Here is a 24,112-nt window from a genome sequence, read left to right as displayed (position 1 = left end):
CATGAGTTCTACATCATTTATAGGTATGAAATATTGTTATGGCTCGGGGTGAACTGTACCTGTGACCTCTGTCTTTCTGTGGGTACCCTTTCCAAGTTACCCATACTTCTGAGTGGAATCCAGAAATTGACCCCACTTTAGACTAGATCATCAGTTTACAGCACCTCCAGTATACCAATGGCATTACCTCCAGCTGCCCCAGTGTTTGGTCCCTGAAATAGATTTCTCTCTGGGAGCTTGATCAATATGAAATTGCAGTGAATCAGGATGGCTTCTTCAAGCAAAAGTATTATTTTTGGTCCAGAGGGATATAACAAAAAGATAAACCAAAAGGTTAAAATAACAAAAAGCCTATGTGCATATCATTTTACCTATACTTAGCCTTTCCTTGACAGTTTAAGTAGGTCCCACTTGACCCAACCATGCGCCAGAATTGGGGCTGGGTGAGACAGCCTCCATCTCTGAAACTTCTGACTCTTTGACAGTCTGGCCCCCAGTCTGTATTTTTCCTTCCGCTATTAGGTTTTTATCCATTTTAAGAATTCCCACCTGAAGATCTTCTGAGGTTCTGAACAGGGATTCCTAATCTGGCCATACTGATTTGTGTTTATCACAGGGACTGGAGATAGTCTTTCAACAGTGGATTCACTGTATTGTTCATTTAAGCACTTGGTAATTCAGTTAGTCACTCCTGGGTTTCTGGATATTGGAGGAGAGCTCTAGCTGGAATTAAACCTTTGGGTTCCATAGAATCAGCCATGCTACAACAACCATCATGTCCACACATTTCTATATATAAATATATATGCCCATTCTGCAGCACCCCCTACTGGTCTCAGGTAGCTCAGTGGCATCTATCCTCTTTCCGTTCTCCCCTGGGCTCTTAGATACTTGACGAAGACTGGAGGCATATCTTGAGGTCTAGTTTATTAATATATAACTTAAACAGCTCTTTCCCATCTCTCAGTGAGTCATAATTCCCATTTGCTGGGGTCTGAGTGCTTTGTTGATTCATATTTAATCTCTGTTGTTCTCTTTCTAACCTCCTGCTGGACAAACACAGTTCTTCCTCCCTGGTTCTGTCTTCACTTGTCCAGAGCCAAATATGAAACCTCAGCCTTTCTGGTTACTCCCCCAGCTCTTTTCCCTTTAGAGTTGTGTGGTTTCCCAGGAACCTTTTCCGCAGTCTCTCTCTGAACTTTCAGGCCACTTCTCAAAGGCTTACCAGGCTGCTTCTCTTGGGAGTCCAGCCCAACTACTCGTCCCAGCTATTGCCAGCAGCAGCAGCACTTCCTGTCTGCTATTCCTGACTCTTGCTCTCTGCGTGCTCAACTCTGTTTATATGGTCTTCCTTAAATTCCTCCCCCAACTGGTGTCAGTTATTGTAATTAAACCTCCCTAACACCTTTAGCTGGGGTCACTAATTATCACTGGATTGCCAGGTCACAGGAAAGCTGAGCTCAGCTAGTCTTAAAAGGCCAGCTGGCCTGTGACTGTATATAAACAGTCATGTGTTCTTCATAAGTGTATATCACTAGAATCTACTAATATACAAAATTAGTACTAAATTAAATTTATTAATTAGTCAAGAGTTAGCAAAGCACAACATTAATTTCACACATTAATTTTGCTTCTACAGTGTCACATTAGAAACAGGATTAAGGCAGTCCTCATGAGAAATTGAGCAGAAATCTTGTATGTCTCCAAATATTGTCTGTGGTAAAACATGAAATTAATCTGTTTATCTAATACTGATTTGTAACTTTTATATCCCAAAGCCTTATTTCAATCATAGGTTTTGAAAACAATTTTTCTTAACTATTTTGCAGGCCATATTAAAGCCCATTGGAGGGGGATCCTGGGTGGAAATCTCCACGAGAAATCCCTCACAGAGGTTTCCCTTAGTGTCATTAGAGTACTGATGGCAGAATAGTCCCCAGAAAAGAATGCATGACCAGGCACCAAACCTGACAGAATTCTACGGACCACAGGAAGAATTATGTCCCCCACAGCGGTTCAGGCCCCAGCCTCCTGGTAGCTGGCAGGTCCTCTTCTGCCCACCCATCCCACTACTTGCAATGGCACCTTGGGAATCTTTGCAAGTAAGTTCTGCAAATGCGAAGGGTGATGAAGTCTCAACCCTGGCTATACCCTAGCCCAGAGTTACTTTCTGTGCCTACCTCCCTAAGCAGCCACTCCAGATATGTGGAGGGTACTGCCTTGTCAAGGTCAGGTAGTAGTAGAGGGACTATACCCTGGAGGCAACTGAATCCCCCTTTCATGTGGAACAGGGTTCTCCTACACCTGGATCATGAGGGAGTGTGATCTAGTCCAACATTAGTAATTAATACTACTGTATATATAAAAAAACCTGACAATTCAAAAAATCAAATGTACTTTTCTAGACATTCTTCACAAATTGCTCAGTTTGAGCAATTGGTCAGTTTCATTTCAGATTCTCAGGCACTTGCACAGTTTTGCAAAGTTTGCATGAGAATGTGTTTTTCATTGATTTTTTTTTAAAGATAGCTTTAATTTCAAGATTTACCTCAATAAAATTATTGAACAAATTGATGAACATGGCCTATTAATTTTCAAAGGAGTAGCGTACAATAAAATAAATACAAGCTGGTTGTCAAACTCTCAGAAATAAGAACTATCGACTAAAAAGCTAATACTACTAAAGAATTTCATTTCTGCATATAAATTTTACATATTATAACTAATTCTGAACTCTATTTTTCTTATATGGTCAAAGTCCAATTAAATGATACCACGTTATTTAACAAGACAGCCTACAGAATTAAATCACTACAGAAGTAGTAATAATAATAAAAAAATCCTGGTAACATTTCTTTTGGTCTAAAGGTGTCTTAAAACTTGTTTTTTTCAAAACCTTATTTTTAGGGCAAATGGGACCACCACAGTCCCCCCCCCCCTTAAAAAAATTATTGTGAGGGGCTTATGTTTTTAGAATGACAAGAACAAATCAACCATACCTGTTGAGAGACAGCATGGTAATGGAAGTGAAGTAAATTACAGACTTTTTTTTTCTTGCAACAGTAGTGCTAAGTTTTATAATTTTATATTATTTTTAAAGCTGAAATTAATAAGCTATGACTATTCCCATTCATTGAACTGGAATATACATTGGCTGTCTTGAGTCATCCTTGTCCTATTTCCTCCTTTAGTGTTGCAAATCCGAGGATGTATGGGTCACCGAATTTTGTATATGATGTTAGACTAATGCCAGAAGGTGTGAAATTGGTCTACAACTAAGTCATTTATCACCTACAGAGAGAGAGAAATGATAAGTCACACTAACTGAAAAAATACTCTGACTAGTTAGAGAGGGAGACAGAATCAAACTATTTTCTATATTATTTTAAGGCCATGAAGAGCTGCTGCCTACACAACATTGTTCTTGGACTTCAACACTTGCACCTTTTGCATACAGGTTTTATTACAGCAGGTATATTAATTAGGCATGATGAATGAAGGTGGATATTAGCTATGTGTAATTGACTATATCTTCTTTATTCATAGACTAGTTAGCTTTCTCACTCTTTGAGAAAACACTCTCCATATGCTTTTATATGCTTCATATGCTTATTCATTGTCATTTAACATTTATTTAATAGTCTTTAACATATCCATAAGAAATTTTCAAACAGACATCAAATACCTGATTCTGACCCCACACAGGATTTATGCCAATTGTTCATCCACTGGCTTCAGTGGAACCACTCCGGTTTGCACCAATATATAAGAGATAAGAATCAGACCCCATATCTTTATTGTCCAAGGCTCAGGGGGTGTGAAAAATCCACATCCCAGGCAATGCAGTTATACCAACCTAACTCCCAGTGTAAATAGTGCTGTGTCGACAGGAAGGCTTCTCCTTTTGACATAGCTACCGTCTCTTAGGGAGGTGGAGTGCCCATGCTGATGGGAGAAACTCTCCTGTTGGCATAGTAACATCTTCACTGAAGCACTGCTGCGGTGCAAGTGTAGACCTGCCCAATATTTCAGTGCTAAGGATTGATAGCATTGGTTAGAGAGAAACTTATTTATTAACCATAATTATTGTGCTGAGTGTATATGCCCTTTACTGTAAGTCAGATGTGCCAGACAAAAAGCAAAAAGCATGCCCTGCAGATCTTGAAATCTAAAATTATGAGTGGAAACGATAAAGTCTGGGGAAGACTGCAGAAGGATTAGTTGCATCAAACTGTATCAGAATTACATTCTCAACAAACTCTGCCTTTCCAAAATTCTTACAGAGGACTAGCACAGGTTAGTTCTATATGGATGTATTTCACTTGGACTCCTCCTGAGGGTCGAAATGACAGTCTGGACCTATACATAGAATGTGTCCGCCCACGTGCACAGGCAGAAATTGTGGAAAAACAACATCGCTTGCCTCATAACCTAAGTCGTGCAGAACGCAATGCCATCCACAGCCTCAGAAACCACCCCAGCATTATAATCAGAGAGACTGATAAGGGAGGTGCTGTTGTCATCATGAACAGGTCTGACTACCAAAAGGAGACTGCCAGACAACTCTCCAATACCAAATTCTACAGGCCACTTCCCTCAGATCCCACTGAGGAATACACTAAGAAAGTGCACCATCTACTCAGGACACTCCCTGCACTAACACAGGAACAAATCAACATACCCTTAGAGCCCTGACTGGGTTTATTCTGTCTACTACCCAAGATCCACAAACCCAGAAATCCTGGACGTCCCATCATCTCGGGCATTGGCACTCTCACCGAAGGACTGTCTGGATATGTGGAGACTCTACTCAGACCCTACGCCACCAGCACTCCCAGCTATCTCCGTGACACCACTGATTTCCTGAGAAAACTACAATGCATTGGTGACCTTCCAGAAAACACCATCCTAGCCACCATGGATGTAGAGGCTCTCTACACGAACATCCCACACACAGATAGAACAAGCTGTCAGAAACACTATCCCTGATGATGCCACAGCACAACTGGTTGCTGAGCTTTGTGACTTTATTCTCACACACAATTATTTCAAATTTGATGACAATATATATCTGCAGACCAGTGGCACCACTATGGGCACCCACATGGCCCCACAATATGCCAACATTTTTATGGCTGACCTGGAACAATGCTTCCTCAGCTCTCGTCCACTCATGCCTCTTCTCTACCTATGCTACATTGACAACATCATCATCATCTGGACCACAATTTCAACAGCTTCCACCCCACCATCAACCTCAGCCTGGACCAGTCTACATGGAAGTCCACTTCCTAGACACCACAGTGCAAATAAGTGACGGTCACATTAACACCACCCTATACTGAAAACGCATTGATGGCTATGCCTACCTTCATGTCTCCAGCTTCCATCCCAGACACACCACAAGATCCATTGTCTACAGCCAAGCACTGAGGTACAACCGCATCTGCTCCAACCTCTCAGACAGAGACCAACACCTACATAATGCTCACTAAGCATTCTCAAAACTATGATACCCACACACGGAAATAAGGAAAGAGATCAACAGACCCAGATGGGTACCTAGAAGCCGCCTACTGCAAGACAAGCCCAAGAAAGAAACCAACAGAACTCCACTGGCCATCACATACAGTCCCCAGCTAAAACCTCTCCAATGCATCATCAGTGATCTACAACCCATCCTGGACAACAATCCCTCACTTTCACAGGCCTTGGGAGGTAGGCCAGTCCTCACCCACAGACAACCCGCCAACCTGAAGCATATTCTCACCACCAACTACACACTGCACCATAGCAACTCTAACTCAGGAACTAATCCATGCAACAAATCTCAATGCCAGCTCTGCCCACATATCTACACCAGTGACACCATCACAGGACCTAACCAGATCAGCCATACCATCACTAGTTCACTCACCTGCACGTCCACCAACGTAATATACGCCATCATGTGCCACCAATGCCCCTCTGCTATGTACATGGGGCAAACTGGAGAATCCCTATGTAAAAGGATAAATGGACACAAATCAGATATTAGGAATGGCACTATACAAAAACCTGTAGGAGAACACTTCAATCTCCCTGGACACACAATAGCAGATTTAAAGGTAGCCATTCTGCAGCAAAAAAACTTCAGGTCCAGACTTCGAAGAGAAACTACTGAGCTTCAGTTCATCTGCAAATTTGACACCATCAGCTCAGGATTAAACAAAGACTGTGAATGGCAAGCCATCTACAAAAGCAGTTTCTCCTCCCTTGGTGTTCACACCTCAACTGCTAGAAGAGGGCCTCATCCTCCCTGATTGAACTAACCTCGTTATCTCTAGCTTGATTCTTGCTTGCATATTTATACCTGCCTCTGGAAATTTCCACTACATGCATCCGATGAAGTGGGTATTCACCCACGAAAGCTCATGCTCCAATACATTTGTTAGTCTATAAGGTGCCACAGAACTGTTTGCCGCTTTTACAGATCCAGACTAACATGGCTACCCCTCTGATATTTGACTTAGAATATTGGTCATCATGATTTTTCCTCATTTGGAAATGTGTACCTCTTTTAGTGTATTCTCCCCATTATTATCTTTATTTTTTCCCCATCCATCTACAAAATCTAACCTACAATTAAAAAACTAGGCAAAGCTGAAAGTGCTGTCTTCCGAAGACGATAGATTCTATGGCATGGTTGTGAATTTTACATATCCTCTCTAGAATGTTGGATGTTGTGCTGAGTGGGGAATTCCTGCCATTTGAGAGAATTCACTAAACTGGTCACTTGGTGATATTGTATTTATTAAGAATTGCCATGCACTTATACGAACATGAGGAAAGAAGTGTAGGGGCGAAAATGACTTAGGGATAGTGGTAGAGGTTCACAGGATGGCTTTCATGCTGGCAGGCTATATGCTCTTTCCCTTCCATCATTGGAGAATAAATAGCCAGATAAATGAGAGAGAGAGCTGTGCAGATGTTTTCAGAGTTTAAATGAGAGGTGCATGGGCCCATAACTGAATATCAAATAATTTATTTTATCACGGCATCTGTAATATAACCTTATGCTCACTAATGGACCGATTCAGTAAATCACCATGGAGACTCTGCTATCTTATTATCTTTAGAGAAAGTCTTTCCCAGATCTGGGTTGAATCATATTGAGAGAACTGAGCTTGAGAGGTTTCCCTGAAATAAGAGGACTTCATTCACTAAGGCTCTTAAGGTACATCCATGCAGCCCATGGCAGCTAGCCTCCCAGTCTGGGTTGACAGACTGGGGCTTGCACTACCAGGCTAAAAATAGCTGTGTAGCTATTGCAGTTCAGGTTGGAGTTTGGGCTCTGAAGCCCAGGAAGGAGAATGGGTTTCAGAGCTGAGCTCCAGCCTGAGCCACAACTTCAAAGCAATGTCTTCACAGCTATTTTTAGAGTGCTAGCACAAGCCTCACAGGTCTGTCAGTCTGGGCTGGGAGGCACACAGCTGCGCACTGTGTGGATGTACCCTCAAGCTGATGCCTTTCCTCAGCATTAAATCCACACAGTATTTTTAAAGAAGATGTTAATGTTTATATGCAAAATGTTGCAATATATAAATTGGTACAATTTGCATAATATGACATAAATTGGGATGTGCAAAATTTATCATCTGTGTTCTTGATACGATTCTGTTCTGTATACTGAGCAGTTTATAAATTTGTCTGAGGAGTGGTTTTAGGGCTTGCTTGCACATGAAAGTTAATCTGGAATAAGGTGAATAGTGAATTTAAAGTAGATTGACAGTTCCTGATTAACTGGATGCTCTGGTTCCAGAATAACTGTACTTTATTCTGAATTATCTTCCAAAATGGATTGAAATAATCAAGTATCAGGGGGGTAGCCATGTTAGTCTGGATCTGTAAAAGCAGCAAGGAGTCCTGTGGCACCTTATAGACTAATAGACGTATTGGAGCATGAGCTTTCGTGGGTGAATACCCACTTCATCGAATGCATCTGAAGTGGGTATTCACCCACGAAAGCTCATGCTCCAATATGTCTGTTAGTCTATAAGGTGCCACAGGACTCCTTGCTGCTGAAATAATCAAGAATACAGCATTCTTATTCCAGAGCTTTCACACACTGAGTTAATCAGAAATAGCTATTCCAGAATAACTCCCTTTGTAGATAAACTCTTATTAAACTCGGTGAAAGTTGTCTTTTGTGATGCTTCATAATGGGTATTTTACCTGAATCTAAAGCAAAGAGTACAAAAAGGTTTGTTTGTGTTGTGTTCTGGGGTTTTAGTTTTTTGATAAGTTTTCTATTTATTTTTAGATGGTTTTTAAATGAAAGTTGCATAAAGGAGAAATATTTGATTTTGTTACCTTTTAACAAAAAGATTATGCTGAAGTGATAATCCCATGATGTTTGTTTTGTACAATTAATCAGTCTGAAGTGACGTTAGTTGCAGTTTTGTAAGCATCTTGAGTTATTTAAAATTTTTGGAAAAAAACTAATTTGGAATTCAATAGTAGGCTTTTAAAGAATGTTCACTGTCATTCACTGGTTTGTAAGGTGGTCAGTCTCAAATGTGAGCACCCAGAGCATATCGTCCACAAAACATAAACTTCTAACGACAGTAATTATCATCTGATCTGAGTACAGGTGGTTCATTAGTCAAGCCATTCGCAACAGATGCATAGCTTCTTCGCATATACTTGATTTTTTTTAAATATATTTAATCTTTTTCAACATCATTCATGGCTGAGGCTCAAAAATACAGGAAACACTTTATTACAGTATATATAATATTGCATTAAAAATATAATTCGAGATGACTGGAAAATGCTGATTTGTTAAACCTGAAATGTGTCAGGGAAACATCTTGGGTTTGAACATTTGTCAAATCATATTCAGGTTTCTGTTCAAAACTTGCATGGTTTCCTGTTCAAAAGTTGCATGGTTTCCTGTTGGATTGCTGGGGACCTGAGGATTTCTAGGGTACGTGGCACTGGGACAGTCTCCCATACTGATGGCTCTGGGGCTAGGGACTGCAGGCTTACAGGTCTGCAGCTGTGGAGCAACTGCCGTACGAACAATTCGAGGGCCAGGTATTCCAGGGCCTCCAGATGCAGAGGCCAGTACTGGTAGCTGCTGACAGCAACTGACATGATTCTTGTCTGTTTCACTACATGTTCCTAGCCATGGTGAAAAAGACAAGAATTATGTCAAATGTCAATCACCAGTTGCTGGGTTCCTGGGGAACATGTTTCATTTTGGAAATACCATGTGTCAGTGTTTTCTTAATGAAAGAAAATTTCACTGAATTTCTGATTAAGGTGAAAAAAAATCTTGAAAAATTTTAGTTTCAGTCCAAATCAGAACAAAACTAACTTTCAAATGTCAAAATTTCCTGCAAACCAGGAATCCTGAGTTTCAGCCATCTCTGTTATGTTAGTGCATGATGATGTAATTAAAAACTATTTTTTTCCACATGACCCCATAGATATTTATTGTGACAGGGAACACTTTTTATGTATTTTGAGAATAAATCTGATTGTCCTTTGGAATGCTGTTCATTCTATAGAAATATAATGGTACTCCGGATAATAATTTCCAGATGTTGATCTTCACAAGCATATTTTGAGCGGGTTAACTATGAAGACAAATCCAAAATACATAAAGGGAAATACCCTGTGAGAGGGAAGAGGTGTAGAAACTGACAGTATAAGGCTTGGCTCGACTACAGCATAACAAGAGCGAGCACCCGTGTCCTCATTTATAGTCAGAGTAAAGCAAACCTAATGGTGATATAAATCCTTTTGCCCTGGTACTACATAGAGATACTCCCAAACTTCTCTCTTGTACACCTTTCTTATAAAGTGGCAGGATTGAACCCAAAGTGTGTGTTTTAATCATATTTGAAAGTACTGAAAAGTAATTACAGTTTTGCATATAAAGATTTGGCTTTCTAGGTTCTTTCTAAAATAAGCCAAAGTATCAGATTTAAAGATGGAATAATGCAAACACTATACAAACAGAGGTTTACTACAGCAAATAGTGAAACACAGATATTAAAAACTAGGAGATAGTTTGTTGCTGGGCAAAAATCCACAAAACTATGTTGTTTTAATTTAGGTTAAGAATCCTATTTTTATTTTGTCAACATGTTGTATACTTTAAGACTAGATATGTGGCCTTTCGTTAAACTCTGTACTTAAAATTTTAGTGTAACTAGTGAGGGCTGCTATTATGATCATTTATACTAAATGAAAAGACATTAAAATATATTTTGCCAATATGTATTTAGATACCAAAAATTAATACACAAAAACACTAGCTGAGCATTTTTGTATTTATTTATTTTGCATTTTGGAGCTGTTGTCTTTTGCCCTTAAGTTAATATATATACGTATATGTTGTCTAACAGTATACTGCAAGTGACCTAACACAAAGAGCTCAAAGTTCCTGTATTTTTATTAGTGACAGTTGAACCTCCAGGCATTTTTAACTCTCATTTGGTCCTCTGTACAGTGGTTACTCTGCAGATGTAGGGCAGGTAGGAAGTAAAAAATGTTATACAAGTGCTAAATATTATCAGTGGTCTGTGCAAGATACCTGGAGAGTTGGGGTTTGGTGTATCTATTGTCTTAGTAAGCTTCTGAACCCCCTTGCTCTCTGGGATGGGAACTCAACCCCAACTCCCAAATGGATTACTAATGTGGAAATGGGCTGAAATGTAGGTACTTTTTTGCCTCTTTGGTGTTTAAAATAAAACAGAAAATATACACAATAAAATAATAATTAGAAATATAAAATATGCCCTCTTTCTCAGCCCTGACTCTTCAGATCATGAAGCATTGCTGTCAAAGAGATTACGTTATTTTATTAGTACACTGTGGTGCTCTATATCTTCTGTGTATATCTTGCACCAAGACCCACTCAACACAAGGGAGCTAGTTATTGCTGCTCCAGCTTGTATTTAAGGGGACTTTCTAACTTACAACAGCTGGCTATGGCTCCTAAAGGGATGATACTCCAGCTGTGACTTGGTATAGCAGAGCAAAGGTCCATTTCACAACCAGTGCTGGGTTGGAAATGGTGGTTGGCATAAAAGTTGGCTCCACCAGCTCAGAATTCCTTTCAACTGGCAAAATTATCAACTTGGCAGTTTACTGAGAAACTCTGGCTCCTCTGTGCCACTCAGGCAACAGAGGCAGGAGCAAGGGCAGAGAATCTGGCCCAGTACTTCAGCTAGAGCTTCCTCAATATAAACAAGAGGGAACTGCTAACAATGTGTTCTCTGCAAGGAATTTTGGAACTTGCTCCCTCCATGTTGGTCTGTCAGATCATCAGTTTAACCTTCCAAGTAATTCACAATGTCCATGTTTTTTTCTTCTTTGTGAAGGCATTTGAGGTGGGTGTGGATCGAGGTGGATACATATGTGGACAGTTCTTTATCAGTTTTATGTTGTAATTATAACTGGTGGAAGAGATACCCAGGACCACTGGATGGGCCCTTATAGATAGCCTTAAAAATTGAATTAATAAAAATAAATACATCTGACACAGTGTTCTGCCTCTAATTTCTGAGGCCTGTTCGTAGAATCATAGAATATCAGGGCTGAAGGGACCTCAGGAGGTCATCTAGTCCAACCCCCTGCTCAAAGCAGGACCAATCCCCAACTAAACCATCCCAGCCAGGGCTTTGTAAAGCCTGACCTTAAAAACCTCTAAGGAAGGAGTTTCCTCCACCTCCCTAAGTAACCCATTCCAGTGCTTCACCACCCTCCTAGTGAAAAAGTTTTTTCCTAATATCCAACCTAAACCTCCCCCACTGCAACTTGAGACCATTGCTCCTTGTCCTGTCATCTGGTACCACTGAGAACAGTGTATTTACGGGGACATTTTGAGATCTTTGAATTTCATTGGAGGCATAAAAACCATGAAATTAGCTGCTTGTTATGCAGTTGTTACCTAGTGTAACCATGTATGTGGGAAATATATGACAATAATCTCTTCTGAAATTTGCCCAAATAGATAATACATTTTATTGCTAACTTGACATTTTCCTTCTATATTCCTATATCTGAGAGAAATATCTGACATTCTTGTAGAAAAATGACACAAGCCAACACTTTTCTTATTTTTGTGAAAGAATTTAATGATGAGAAAGTAATGTAGAGTGAAGAAAGCAAAGCAATCTCAGGTGTTCCATTGTTAGGACCATCTGTTCTGATTTGTCTCCTGGTATATATTGTTACTTAGATTGCAGCATTATTTCTCTTTTAGTGAATAGATTGAAACAACAATTACTTGCAGCTGTATGAGAAAATAGGGACTTTCTAAATGCTGTGCTTTATATAGAAAGACTGTATGTTGGTGCTTAATTCTGAGCTGACTCAATTATTTCAAATGGAAATGTATAAAAAATAATGAAAGATGTCTAAACTTTCTGTGGGCACAAATATTCATTACTAGATTTTTTTATCTTTGGCTGAAATAACTAAATACATCCAGTAGGATTTCATTTTTGTAAATTGAATGAAGTATGTAAAATTTCTTCAGACATGAGACAGCTTTTCTTGTAAGTGAAAAAAATGCCTGGAAAACCACAGCTATCTGAATGTAGATTAGAAGGTTTCTACTCTAATGCAATGAACATTCTTCATGGCTGGAGACAGATGAGGATGGGTAGGCTGTGGCCACCAGAGAGAAGAGGACCAGGAGGAATTTCACACAGCTAGAAGATTCCATTCAATACCAGGTGCTCAACCTGGAAACAGTGGAAGATACCTTTCAAGATTTAGCTGATTTAAGGGAATGGAGAGATGTGCAGGACATACCTGTGGATGGCAGCTAGGCCCAACCTGTAAGAGAACCAAGCTTGCCCACAAAGAGTTCTCTATTAATCCAACGAAGACCAACTATCCTTGTTGGGTATAAGAGGAGTAGCCGTGTTAGTCTGGATCTGTAAAAGTGGCAAAGAGTTCTGTGGCACCTTATAGACTAACAAATGTATTGGATCATGAGCTTTCATGGGTGGATCTCATGCTCCAATACGTTTGTTAGTCTATAAGATGCCACAGAACTCTGGGTATGTCTACACTATGGGATTATTCCGATTTTACATAAACCGATTTTGTAAAACAGATTGTATAAAGTCGAGTGCACGCGGCCACACTAAGCCCATTAATTTGGCGGTGTGCTTCCATGTACCGAGGCTAGTGTCAATTTCCGGAGCGTTGCACTGTGGGTAGCTATCCTGTAGCTATCCCATAGTTCCCGCAGTCTCCCCTGCCCATTGGAATTCTGGGTTGAGATCCCAATGCAAAAACAGTGTCGCGGGTGATTCTGGGTAAATGTCGTCACTCAATCCTTCCTCTGTGAAAGCAATGGCAGACAATCATTTCGCGCCCTTTTCCCTTGGATTGCCCTGGCAGACGCCATAGCATGGCAACCATGGAGCCCGTTTTGCCTTTTGTCACTGTCACCGTTTGTATACTGGATGCTGCTGACAGACATGGTACTGCAGTGCTACACAGCAGCATTCATTTGCCTTTGCAAGGTAGCAGAGACGGTTACCATCCCTATTGCACTGTCTGCCATTGTAAATTGGCGATGAGATCATGGTTATCAGTCATTTTGCACCGTTTGCAATTGGAAATTGGTGATGACGGTTATCAATCGTTTTGTACCATCTGCTGCTGTCATGGGTGCTCCCGGCTGGCCTCGCTGAGCTTGGCCGGGGGCGCATGGACAAAAATGGGAATGACACCCTGGGTCATTCCCTTCTTTATCTTTTGTCTAAAAATAGAGTCAGTCCTGCCTAGAATACGGGGCAAGTGTACTAGAGAACCAGAGAGCACAGCTGCTCCGGGTCAGAGCCCCAGAGATCCCGCAGAAATGATGAGCTGCATGCCATTCAAGGGGGTGCCTCTGCAACAACCCCACCCGTTGCTTCCCTCCTCCCCCAACCCTCCTGGGCTACCATGGCAGTGTCCCCCCATTTGTGTGATGAAATAATAAAGAATGCAGGAATAAGAAATACTGACTTTTTAGTGAGATAAAATAAGGGGGGGCAGCCTCCAGCTGCTATGATAGTCCAGGCAGGACATTAAGGGCGGGGGGGGGGGGGGGGAAGAGGAGCACAGCCTCCCACTGCTATGATAGTCCAGGCAGTACAGAATCTTTTCTTTAGACATGAAAAGAGGGGGCTGATGGAGCTCAGCCTCCAGTTGCTATGATGAGGACTGTTACCAACCATTTTGTACCATCTACCGAGAATGACTGAGAGTCATTCCCATTTTTACCCAGGTGCCCCTGGCCGACCTCACCGAGGCCAGCCAGTAGCACTCACGGGCTGATGATGAAGACGGATATCAGTCATATTGCACCATCTGCCACCAGGAAGGGGATGCTGATGTTCAGCGCTGCAGCACCCCATCTACCAGCAGCATGCAGTAGACATAGGGTGACACTGAAAAAAGGCGAGAAACAATTTTTTTCCCTTTTCTTTCGGGGGCGAAGAGTGTAAATTGACGACATATACCCTGAAACACCTGGGAAAATGTTTTTGACCCTTCAGGCAATGGGAGCTCAGCCAAGAATGCAAATGCTTTTCGGAGACTGCAGGGACTGTGGGATAGCTGGAGTCCTCAATACCTCCTCCCTCCCTCCATGAGCATCCATTTGATTCTTTGGCTTTCCATTACGCTTGTCACGCAGCACTGTGCTGAGTCCCTGCTGTGGACTCTGTATCATAGCCTGGAGATTTTTCAAATGCTTTGGCATTTTGTCTTCTGGAACGGAGCTCTGATAGAACAGATTTGTCTCCCCATACAGCGATCAGATCCAGTAACTCCCTTACGGTCCATGCTGGAGCTCTTTTCGGATTTGGAACTGCATCACCACTCGTGCTGATCAGAGCTCCATGCTGGGCAAACAGGAAATGAAATTCAAAAGTTCACAGGGCTTTTCCTGTCTACCTGGCCAGTGCATCTGAGTTCAGATTGCTTTCCAGAGCGGTCACAGTGGTGCACTGTAGGATACCGCCCAGAGGCCAATACCGTCGAATTGCGGCCACACTAACCCTAATCCGACATGGCAATACTGATTTCAGTGCCACTCTCCTCGTCGGAGAGGAGTACAGGAATCAGTTCAAAGAGCCCTTTATATCGATATAAAGGGCTTTGTTGTGTGGACGGGTGCAGGGTTAATTCAGTTTAATGATGCTAAATTCGGTCCAAACGTGTAGCGTAGACCAGGCCTCTTTGCTGCTTTTACCTATCCTTGTTGGGGATTCAATAATCAGAAGAATCAAAAGAACATTCTGCAAGGACAAGCAGACAACTTGGCAGGCTTCTGTCTTGCCAGATTGAAGATATGAGATGTCACTCTGAGATTGGATGGGCTTCTGAAGTCAATGGGCAGGGATTGATGATAGTTCTACTAATAATGATAGTTCTACTAATAATACTGCATAGCGGGTTGTCTTGCAGAGAATAGATGATTTCAGGGAACTTGGAAGCATGAGAGCCTTCCTGTTCTGCAAGTAAAGGAAGACAAGGCACAATATTCTGGAAGTGGACCACTGGCTAGGTAAGTGATATAGGCTGGAGGGTTTGGGTTTTGTGGAACTTGGGTCCACCTTCTGTAAGGAGAGGGGGCTGTATACTTTGGATGGCTTCGACATGAGTAGAAGAGGAAACAATCTCCTTGGGGACAGATTGATTGAGGTAGTTAAGAGTGAATTAAACTTGATAACAAAAGGGAGAATAAAAAGAGGGATGATATGAGCACTCATTTAGCACAGGTTGGAACCTTTTGATCCACAGCAAAGATCACAGACTGCTTCAGCTCACAGAGTGACTGATAGCGATACTAGGCTGTCATCCTCTACGTAGATCAGCCATTAGAGGGGGTGAGACAAACACTTTGCTAGTTGTTTTCACAGATATTTGCTGACAGCAGAGGAATGGTGAGACTTGGGAATCTTGGGTTGCATTCTGGGCTCCTAGAGAGAGTATTCTCTAGTGGATGCAGACCGTTCTGTCTCTGTTTCCCAGAAGTTCAACCTCTTTTTTTGCCCTTGGCTCTTCTCATCAATCTCCTCATCCTAATCCCCTCCCCATCACCCACTGCCCAGCTCCTCATTCCAATTTTAATTCCTTGCCCAACCAGGTTCAGTCTACCCTTCTGGGCTCTTCATTCAAATCTTAGTTTTCCCCCAGCTTCCAAGGCCCTTCACCCCCAATTCTGGTTCCCTCCTAGGTCCCTTGCCCAGTCTCCTTGCTGTTGTAGGAAATATTTTCAAAGAGTTGCATAGCAGTTTTAGATATGACTCCCATAACAGTTAGTGTGAGTATGCTAACAAAATCTTATGTAGTCATTTGAAAAAACAGCTTATTTTTATTATAATTTTGTAGATATGATCCTTTTATTTCTCAATAAGTACCTACAATGGCAGTTCAATGATTTTTGGGTTTGTTCATCCTTATTTTTGAGAAAAAGTATTGAAGACATGGATTTGGGTTGGGGCATGTTGCATGTTGCAACCTGAAGTATCCAAGTAAATGTAGTGGTGTCTATCTTTCCCCAGTTCAAGCTAAAGATGTAAAACTGGTTGCATTATTAAATACAGCGTCTGTACAGATTCAAATGTGTTATATACCTTTAGACTGTGGTTCTCAATTCTGGGCTGTATGTACTGTACCACAAGAAAATGTGAAACCCTCAGATGGAGTATCCACAGCAACATAAATCAAGAGCATCATGTAGCAGTTTCATTTAGATCCTGAGTGTGCTGGAAAACTGGTGGATTGAGCAGAAGCAATGGTAGCTGCTGAACATGCATATATTGATTTGATATGATCACTGACTCACTGCTCAGCAACTCAGTCATCGTTCCATTAATATTGATTTTTGTAGATATTTTTGCCTGCCACTGCACACAGCAATCTCACTTCAAGGAAGGTGTGGTGGAAAGATAACTATATATGAAAGGATAAATTGTTTCTGAAAAGATATTAATGCAAGATTTCTTGTATTTTTAGTGTTCATATTATTTAGTAACGGATAACAGCCACCGGTGTTATCTTGGTGTTAACTTGGAGGGGGAGAGACAGAGGGCTATGGCCCTCCCACTTTTTAACCAAAGAAACATAAGGACAGAAATCATGTCTCCCGCAGAGATGTAGCCATAAGCAGCATTTAATAAGCTGCTGTGTGGCCGCGCAGCTTAGAGGCAACTTAGGCTATAACCCTATCCTGGGCAAGTCATACTGACCTCAGATAGAGACCTGAGTAACATTCTCTCTCTTACAGTTAGCAACATTTGTATAGCTTGTCATGCCAGTCAAATATTGAAGCAAATTAAAATGGAATGAAAAGTGTGTGTGCTGGGCTGGACAAGAAGATGTATTAAAAACTAAGGGGCAGAAGCAAAGAGGGGGTTGCGCCTCTGCAAGTAAAAGATTGGTGGACAGCCAGATGGGATGTGTGAGGAGTAGTAGGGAAGAGAGGGAGAGTCGTTATTACCTGTGGCTGGGACCTACTTTAACATCTTGTCTTGTGCCCAATAATCCTGGCTCAAGCCTTGGATAATTGTGTTTTATATTGACTTCTGTTGTCTCCAGGCCAAATAACTGATTCATGCCCTTATCTATGGTGATTTTAGTTGGATAACTATAACCTCAAAAAAATCATAAAATAGGAACCATCAAGTTGGCACAGTGAGTCCTTGTTTACAAGCTACAGTGCAGCACATTCCATTCTTTTGTTTAGTCTGTAATTTGAGCTGTACCTGACTGACATGTCTTCTGGAATTTTGTCAGTCCAGAATGTTCCAGACCATAAAGGTGTAGTAACCACACACACAGTTGCTTTACTTCTTAAAACTCTATATACCTAGCTTCATCATAGTGAAAAGTATTCTCTCATCCATAGTAAAATCCATTTATTGTCAAGTGCTGTGGTATAAGTGAAAAAGGGTATGGTGAAAAATGTAAAAATAATTCATGGTGTGAATATTTAATGCAGCACATAACCTATATTGGTGACATTATCAATATCTACACTTAGAAGTTTGAGGTTGCTAAATTACATTGTTAACTACAGGAGCCCAATGAAACAATATAAAACCTGTGAAAATTTCCCAAAATAAGTCAATATTACTTTCACTTTTTCATCTTTGTTGAACTGAATCACATAACTTTCCCAAACTAAATTTTTCTGCTTTTTTAAAAAATTTTTTAGAGGAAGGAGTGTGTGTTTGGGAAGGTAATAGTTCAGTTTTCCTAATATCAGTGGGAATAAATCCATACTTTTAACTGCATCACACAATCTTAACTGTGGAGTTATTGTAATTAATGCCTCTGTTATTCATATGTATTGTATTCTACTAATATAGTATATGTAATATATTGATATAATCCACATAGCTAAACGTACACAGCAGGTTGAATGTTTAAAAACAATAAAATAAAATAAAAACAATTCTGGCTCTATTTTATCAATATGTTAAAATTGTCCAGCAATAAACATAGTTTGTGTCAAACTTCAATTTTATTCTAACCCTGGGTATTGGACATTTTAGTCTCTGTTAGCTTGATTTTGAGTCTCTCAAGGGCACATATACTGGAGGACTGATACAGGAGTATATGGAAGAAAATGTTGAAAATATGTTTGTATTTTCATTTTATATCTCACTCTTTTTCTTTCTCAAACTTTTGGTAGAAATATATGTCCACCTCTGTTATTGATCTGACACTCTTTGACTATTGAATAGTAGACTATTAAACTGGATTGCTTTTTTATTTTTTTAACTGAAGAAAGTAGCAACTATCTCCGTACTGAAGAATTTGGAGGATATAGGGAAGAGTACGTTATGGAGGAAATTATAGAAGAGTATTGTGACAAAAAGGAAGATTAATATGGCCTTAAATATGCTGCCTGTCTCCCAGTGGGCAATACAATATGTTCTATGGGAAAAAAAACTTGGAAATGAAAATTGCTGAACATGCATTCTGTATCATTTAACAAGCTGTGTGGCTGGTGATATACGAAACTAACTATAGGACTGTCATCAACTGTCAAATGCTCTGTCTTAAATATAGTAGCCAGTCATGTAGTTTAGTTAGAGATGTCCACAGAAATTATCTGAAAAGAACAGTAACAAAGCAGAGAGTAGCCATCTGGTAAAAAGATGAAAGCATGCTCTGCTTTTGTATTCCCAATGTAACAGTGACTTCCTTTTATTTCCAAGGTCAAAAACCTTTTGTCCCTCCCAGATTAAAATCTTTCTTTTTTGTAGTGGCATTATCTGTGTTACTACTTAGGTAATGCAGCATTTTACCTGCATACAGTACTTGAAAAGAAGCAGCAATGTTGCCTTTTGATCATATCTGTGCAAGTGACCTGTTGCATAACATCTCCACATGCTGACTGCATGACCAGAATAACTTACACCGGTGTAACACTGTAGCTAGGTGGGACACTGACTCATCCAATTTCTCTTATTTTATCCTCTTTTTTTTCTCCTGTAGGCATTTATTACATGGTATATTTTGATGGACTGTGAAATACCTGGTAGCTGAAATATGTTACATTATTTGCCGGTAGGCAGGTGTATCCTAAAAGGGTTGAAAACCACAACTAAGCTATCTTGGCATGCTTATATCACCTTTCATCTAAGTTAAGAAGTGAGTAAGGGTTTGCAGAACTCTGGTTACTTATAAAGTGTTCTTTTCTGAATATGATGTACAGTAATTCCTAAAACGTTTAAAAAATATATCAAGCATAATAGGATAATTAGGTAGTAAAATTGTCCACATAAAGCTAAATTTGAAGAAAATAAAACTGGTTTTCCTCCTTTTCTGGTCTATTGTTTATCTTGGAGATTTGTACTGTGAGGACTGAGTCTTTGTGGACCCTGGGTTTTGAAGGTTTAAAAGCTTCCTTTTAGATATAAAATGTCTCTTTGATCATTGGTAACGCTCAAAGATTTTAAAATTAAGTGAGGCATTAATGTGTCTTCAAATTGTACAGCTAAATGGTAACTGTAGTGTACTGGTAAACAAGACACAATAATTTTTTAGTTTTTTTTAAAACAAACACAAATAATAATCACTCCAGAATATGCGCGATACCATAGCCAGGGAACTTCTAATGCAGTGGAAAAACTCAGATATTGGCTAAGTACCTTGTTTGGTCTATCATCCTCAGTTTAGATAACAGTTGCCCCTTTTCACTGCCTCACAAGTTGATTTATAGCTGTAGTTTGGAACAACAATGATATCCCAAAAATAGTTTGTGTATAGTGGTGAATATCTCCAGTCCCTCCTTCTTAAAGCTACCACTTTATTTTCTTTTACAAAGATGTCATTTGTAATATAAATTGATTATGTGTCTTAGCTACTTCTATGGCCCTCATTACCATAATATCTCACTATCTTTAATGTAGTTAAACTCAAAACACCCCGCGAGGAAGGAAAGTGCTGTTACTCCCATGTTGCATATAGGAAACTGAGGCACAGAGACATTGTGATTTGGCTAGGCACAGGCAGTCTCTGACAGAGCAAGAATTCAGCCCAGGTGTCTCAGGTCCCAGGTTAGAATCATTCTAATTCTCTGTTGTACATGGCTGCCTGTGGGATTTGCTACTTCCACCAGATATTTTACTATCTTTTTGGAGTTATTAAATATGCAGTTGTTAAATTAAATGGGAGGGGCGGTGGTGGCAGGGGTTCCTTCTTGTCACATGGCTTTGATTGAAGCATCAATAGCAATAGTCCAGGAAACCATATCATTTGATTAAAAGTGCCCATTGTGATTTTTGCAACTGCGATTACTTTGGACCAGTCTTACAGTCACAGGTGACATTTCTCTTGCAGTCAATAGTTTAAGCAAGGACTGTAGATTGGGTCCCAAATGTAGCTAATTACTTGTGTGTGGCAGAGAACACAACAGTGTACATTAGTAAAGGCAAACTCAGTTACATCCCGTATTTCCTGTTGACACCAAAGAAATGCTTTAGGAAGTTCTAACTTCATGTGCCTTTTATTTACCAAGATTGTGAACAAGTGATTTTCATTTTTTCCCTTTCTACTCACTATGCATCTTGAGTTGCTAGAGAAGAAGTTTTTGAAGTCAGCCTTAGCCAACCATTTGCAATAAATATTGTCTAGCCAAAGAATAGGGGAAAGTGTGTTATCTAAGCGATTGAAAACTGTTGGGAAAAGCTGGCTTTTTTTTAATTGTTATCATAGAACATACTGCGAAAATATCCTGGAGAAAAAAATCTTTGCACTCTCTTGGCTGTTGCTCCAATACTGTTACCCTGCAATGTTGGTATTTCCACAGGAGTATATTGAAAATTCGTCTGGAAAAATCACCTGAACCTACTGTAGGGGGCTTCCTCCTCAACGCCCCCAGGCAGTTGATGGAGCTGAGAAATTTAAATATTATCTCAGACTTGCTTCCTCCTCTGGTGAACTTGGGCCAAAGTTGTCTCTCAGACTCAAAGACATGTTGGCAAAGGACTTGGATTCTTTTCTTGTTAGCTCAGGGAAGTAAGCTTTAGCTTGGATGGAATTATCCCAGTCTACATAACTTCCAATCAGGACAAATTCAAAGTTGTTCATTTTACCTACTGCTAGGCAGAAACCTGCTTTCCTTTCTCTTTTATTTTGCTCAGTTCACTTAAACTGTTAGCAAAGCACTCTTTATGTCCTATTCCAGATAAAAGTACTTATAGATGAGGAAATTAAAATAAACAAAAATAAACTTTCAAAACAATTTAGCCCCATACAATCATGATGTATTGCACTTTTGCCTAACCTGGTCCCTGATTAGAAAGTTGTTATATGATTAAAGCCCTCATGTTCTAATTGTGCATGTGAAAATATGGATGCATGACTGTCTTTAAATAGATGGCTAAGTGGGTGAGGTAATACCTAAGGAAGAACTCTGTAAAGCTTGAAAGCTTGTCTTTTTTCACCAACAGAAATTGGTCCAATCAAAGATATTATCTCACCCACCATGTCTCTTTCATATCCTGGGACTCTCACAGATACAATACCACTGCAAACTTTAAACAGATGCAAAATCCCAGACTTGTAATAATGTAGCTCATATATCATTGCTCCAAACCTTATAGGTATTTTATATTTTCTCACTGGTTCTTGTGTTTCTTAACAGGATGATGAAGTAGTACTTCAGTGTGTTGCCAACATTCAGAAAGAACAACGAAAGTTCTGCTTGGCAGCTGAGGGACTTGGGAATCGCCTGTGCTTTTTGGAACCAACTTCAGAAGCTAAAGTAAGAATTACTTCAGTAAATGCTCTCAGCTGGGGTAGTTGATGATCTACCAAATGGCTATGAATAAATTTAACTAGATACCCTTTAATATATAGTATATAAGTATAAACTATTGAGGGAATATTTTCTAGTTCACTGAGATTTGCTCAATTTGTATATTGGCAAGTCAGAGCTTTTGCTGCCAACTGCCTTTTTAATGGGAAGGGGAGTTGCATGGCTGAAACATCATTGTATAGTCAGGAGGCAAAATTTTAGGACAGTACAAGGCATGCTGTAGTTTTTTAGATGTTATTCACCATTTTCAAATCTGTTACTGTAACTATACTGAAATTGGTGATGTAGCTTGAAAATTCACCTTCCAGAATTGTTTACTAATCAAAGTTTAATAATGAACTTCTTCCTACTATGGCTTCTGTCTCAACTGTTCTAATATACTGGACTGGCACGGCCAGAAACACCATCTCCTCTGAGTGATTGCTGTTAAGTGCCGCTTCCTGTAAGGCTGGCTCAGCAGATCAGAAGCCCCGCAGACAATCACTGGCCCATGGAAGAGAATTCAGTAACTTTTAAAGTTGGTGGATGAAAAACAGACAACAGGGAAACAAAATGAGGAAAGGCAAAAGAGATAGACGCGTGAGAGAGCTAGTGAGAAGAGTTTGGAGTAGGGGAAGAAGATATGGTGATAGAAAATAGGAAAGTTGGATTAAACAGAAAGGAGTTAAGGGAAAGAAAAGGTGATGTGGAGGAATATCTCTTATTGTCCTTTGCATCTTTTTCTCTTCCAATATGTTGCACGTTTGCACTCATTTCTCGTCTCTTCCTTCTTCCTATTTTCTTATCTTTTTGTTTTTAGAATTGTATCTGTCCGAATCTTCCCTAATGAAACTTTGTCAACCCAGAGATTGTGAATGTAAGCACACAGTGGATCAATATGAAAGGTCCTGGTCTCTAACCCCAAGGGGAAAAGTCACGCTGTTGTTTCATTTCCATTTCTTTGCATCCTAACAGTTGAATCACAGTGTTTTTCCTCATGGGTAGTATTACAGATCTGTAATAGTTTTCACAAATGTGTCAATTAAAACTGCTAGCCTGCTTTAATAATAGGCTTCTCTCAGAATTCCATGCTACTATGGAGTTTAAGTTGTGCTTGAGTCTGCATAGGCTTTCTCTCCCATCATCATCATCATCATCATCATCATCATCATCATCATCATCATCATCAATTTTTGTATCTATTAATTGGCAATTCAAAATGCAGCATAATATGTCTAACAATGGTGACACTTCAATCTTTGAGGACACCAATCAAGATTTGAGGACACCAATGTGTTAGTCACTCACCCTGGACTCAGGGAAAAGAAGAATAGAATCTGTAACTGCACAGGACCTAGTGAAACTACATCAGCTTTAGGGCCCTAGAATACTAGTCTAAAATCTTTATGTGGTTGTTGGTCTTATTCCCTATTTGTTTTTCCTCCAAGAACATTTGTACAATGGCATCACCATTACACAGGATCACCATTACACAGGATAATTTTAGGGGCGAAAATGAAATGAGAAATTGTTTGCTGGTTAAAGTCAGTTTAGCGCTATGGGCTGACAAATTCTCAGATAGCTTCCTGGAGAGGATTTTTTTCCGAAAGCTTTACATTTTAAATAAATTTCTCGTAGAAGTGGAAACAAACCTCAGTCCATAAAAATAAATAACGATTACACTGTGTATTAGAAGCATATCTAGCACCATCACTCAGAACTGGCTTGAGCGTTCTAGCTCCTTTAAAGTGAGGAGGGAAAAGTTTCTCAGTCCCTGCTTTCCTCTACAAATTG

At 40.0% G+C, this 24,112-nt stretch overlaps 1 protein-coding gene across 15 annotated transcripts in view; it reads left to right on the top strand.

Annotated features, from left to right (window-relative positions):
• Window positions 1-24,112, top strand: part of RYR3 (ryanodine receptor 3) — a 630,986-nt gene that overhangs the window by 80,002 nt on the left and 526,872 nt on the right. For all 15 annotated transcript variants that reach the window (XM_050954773.1, XM_050954774.1, XM_050954771.1 and 12 more), the window contains exon 2: window positions 22,166-22,285. In XM_050954773.1, coding sequence (XP_050810730.1) covers window positions 22,166-22,285 — 120 coding nt within the window. The remainder of the gene's footprint in view (window positions 1-22,165; window positions 22,286-24,112) is intronic.

The sequence above is a fragment of the Gopherus flavomarginatus genome, chromosome 5, assembly GCF_025201925.1.
Source record: "Gopherus flavomarginatus isolate rGopFla2 chromosome 5, rGopFla2.mat.asm, whole genome shotgun sequence".
Taxonomy (NCBI): domain Eukaryota; kingdom Metazoa; phylum Chordata; order Testudines; family Testudinidae; genus Gopherus; species Gopherus flavomarginatus.
Note: the sequence above shows the minus strand (reverse complement) of the source record. Positions and strands in the feature narration are given on the sequence as shown.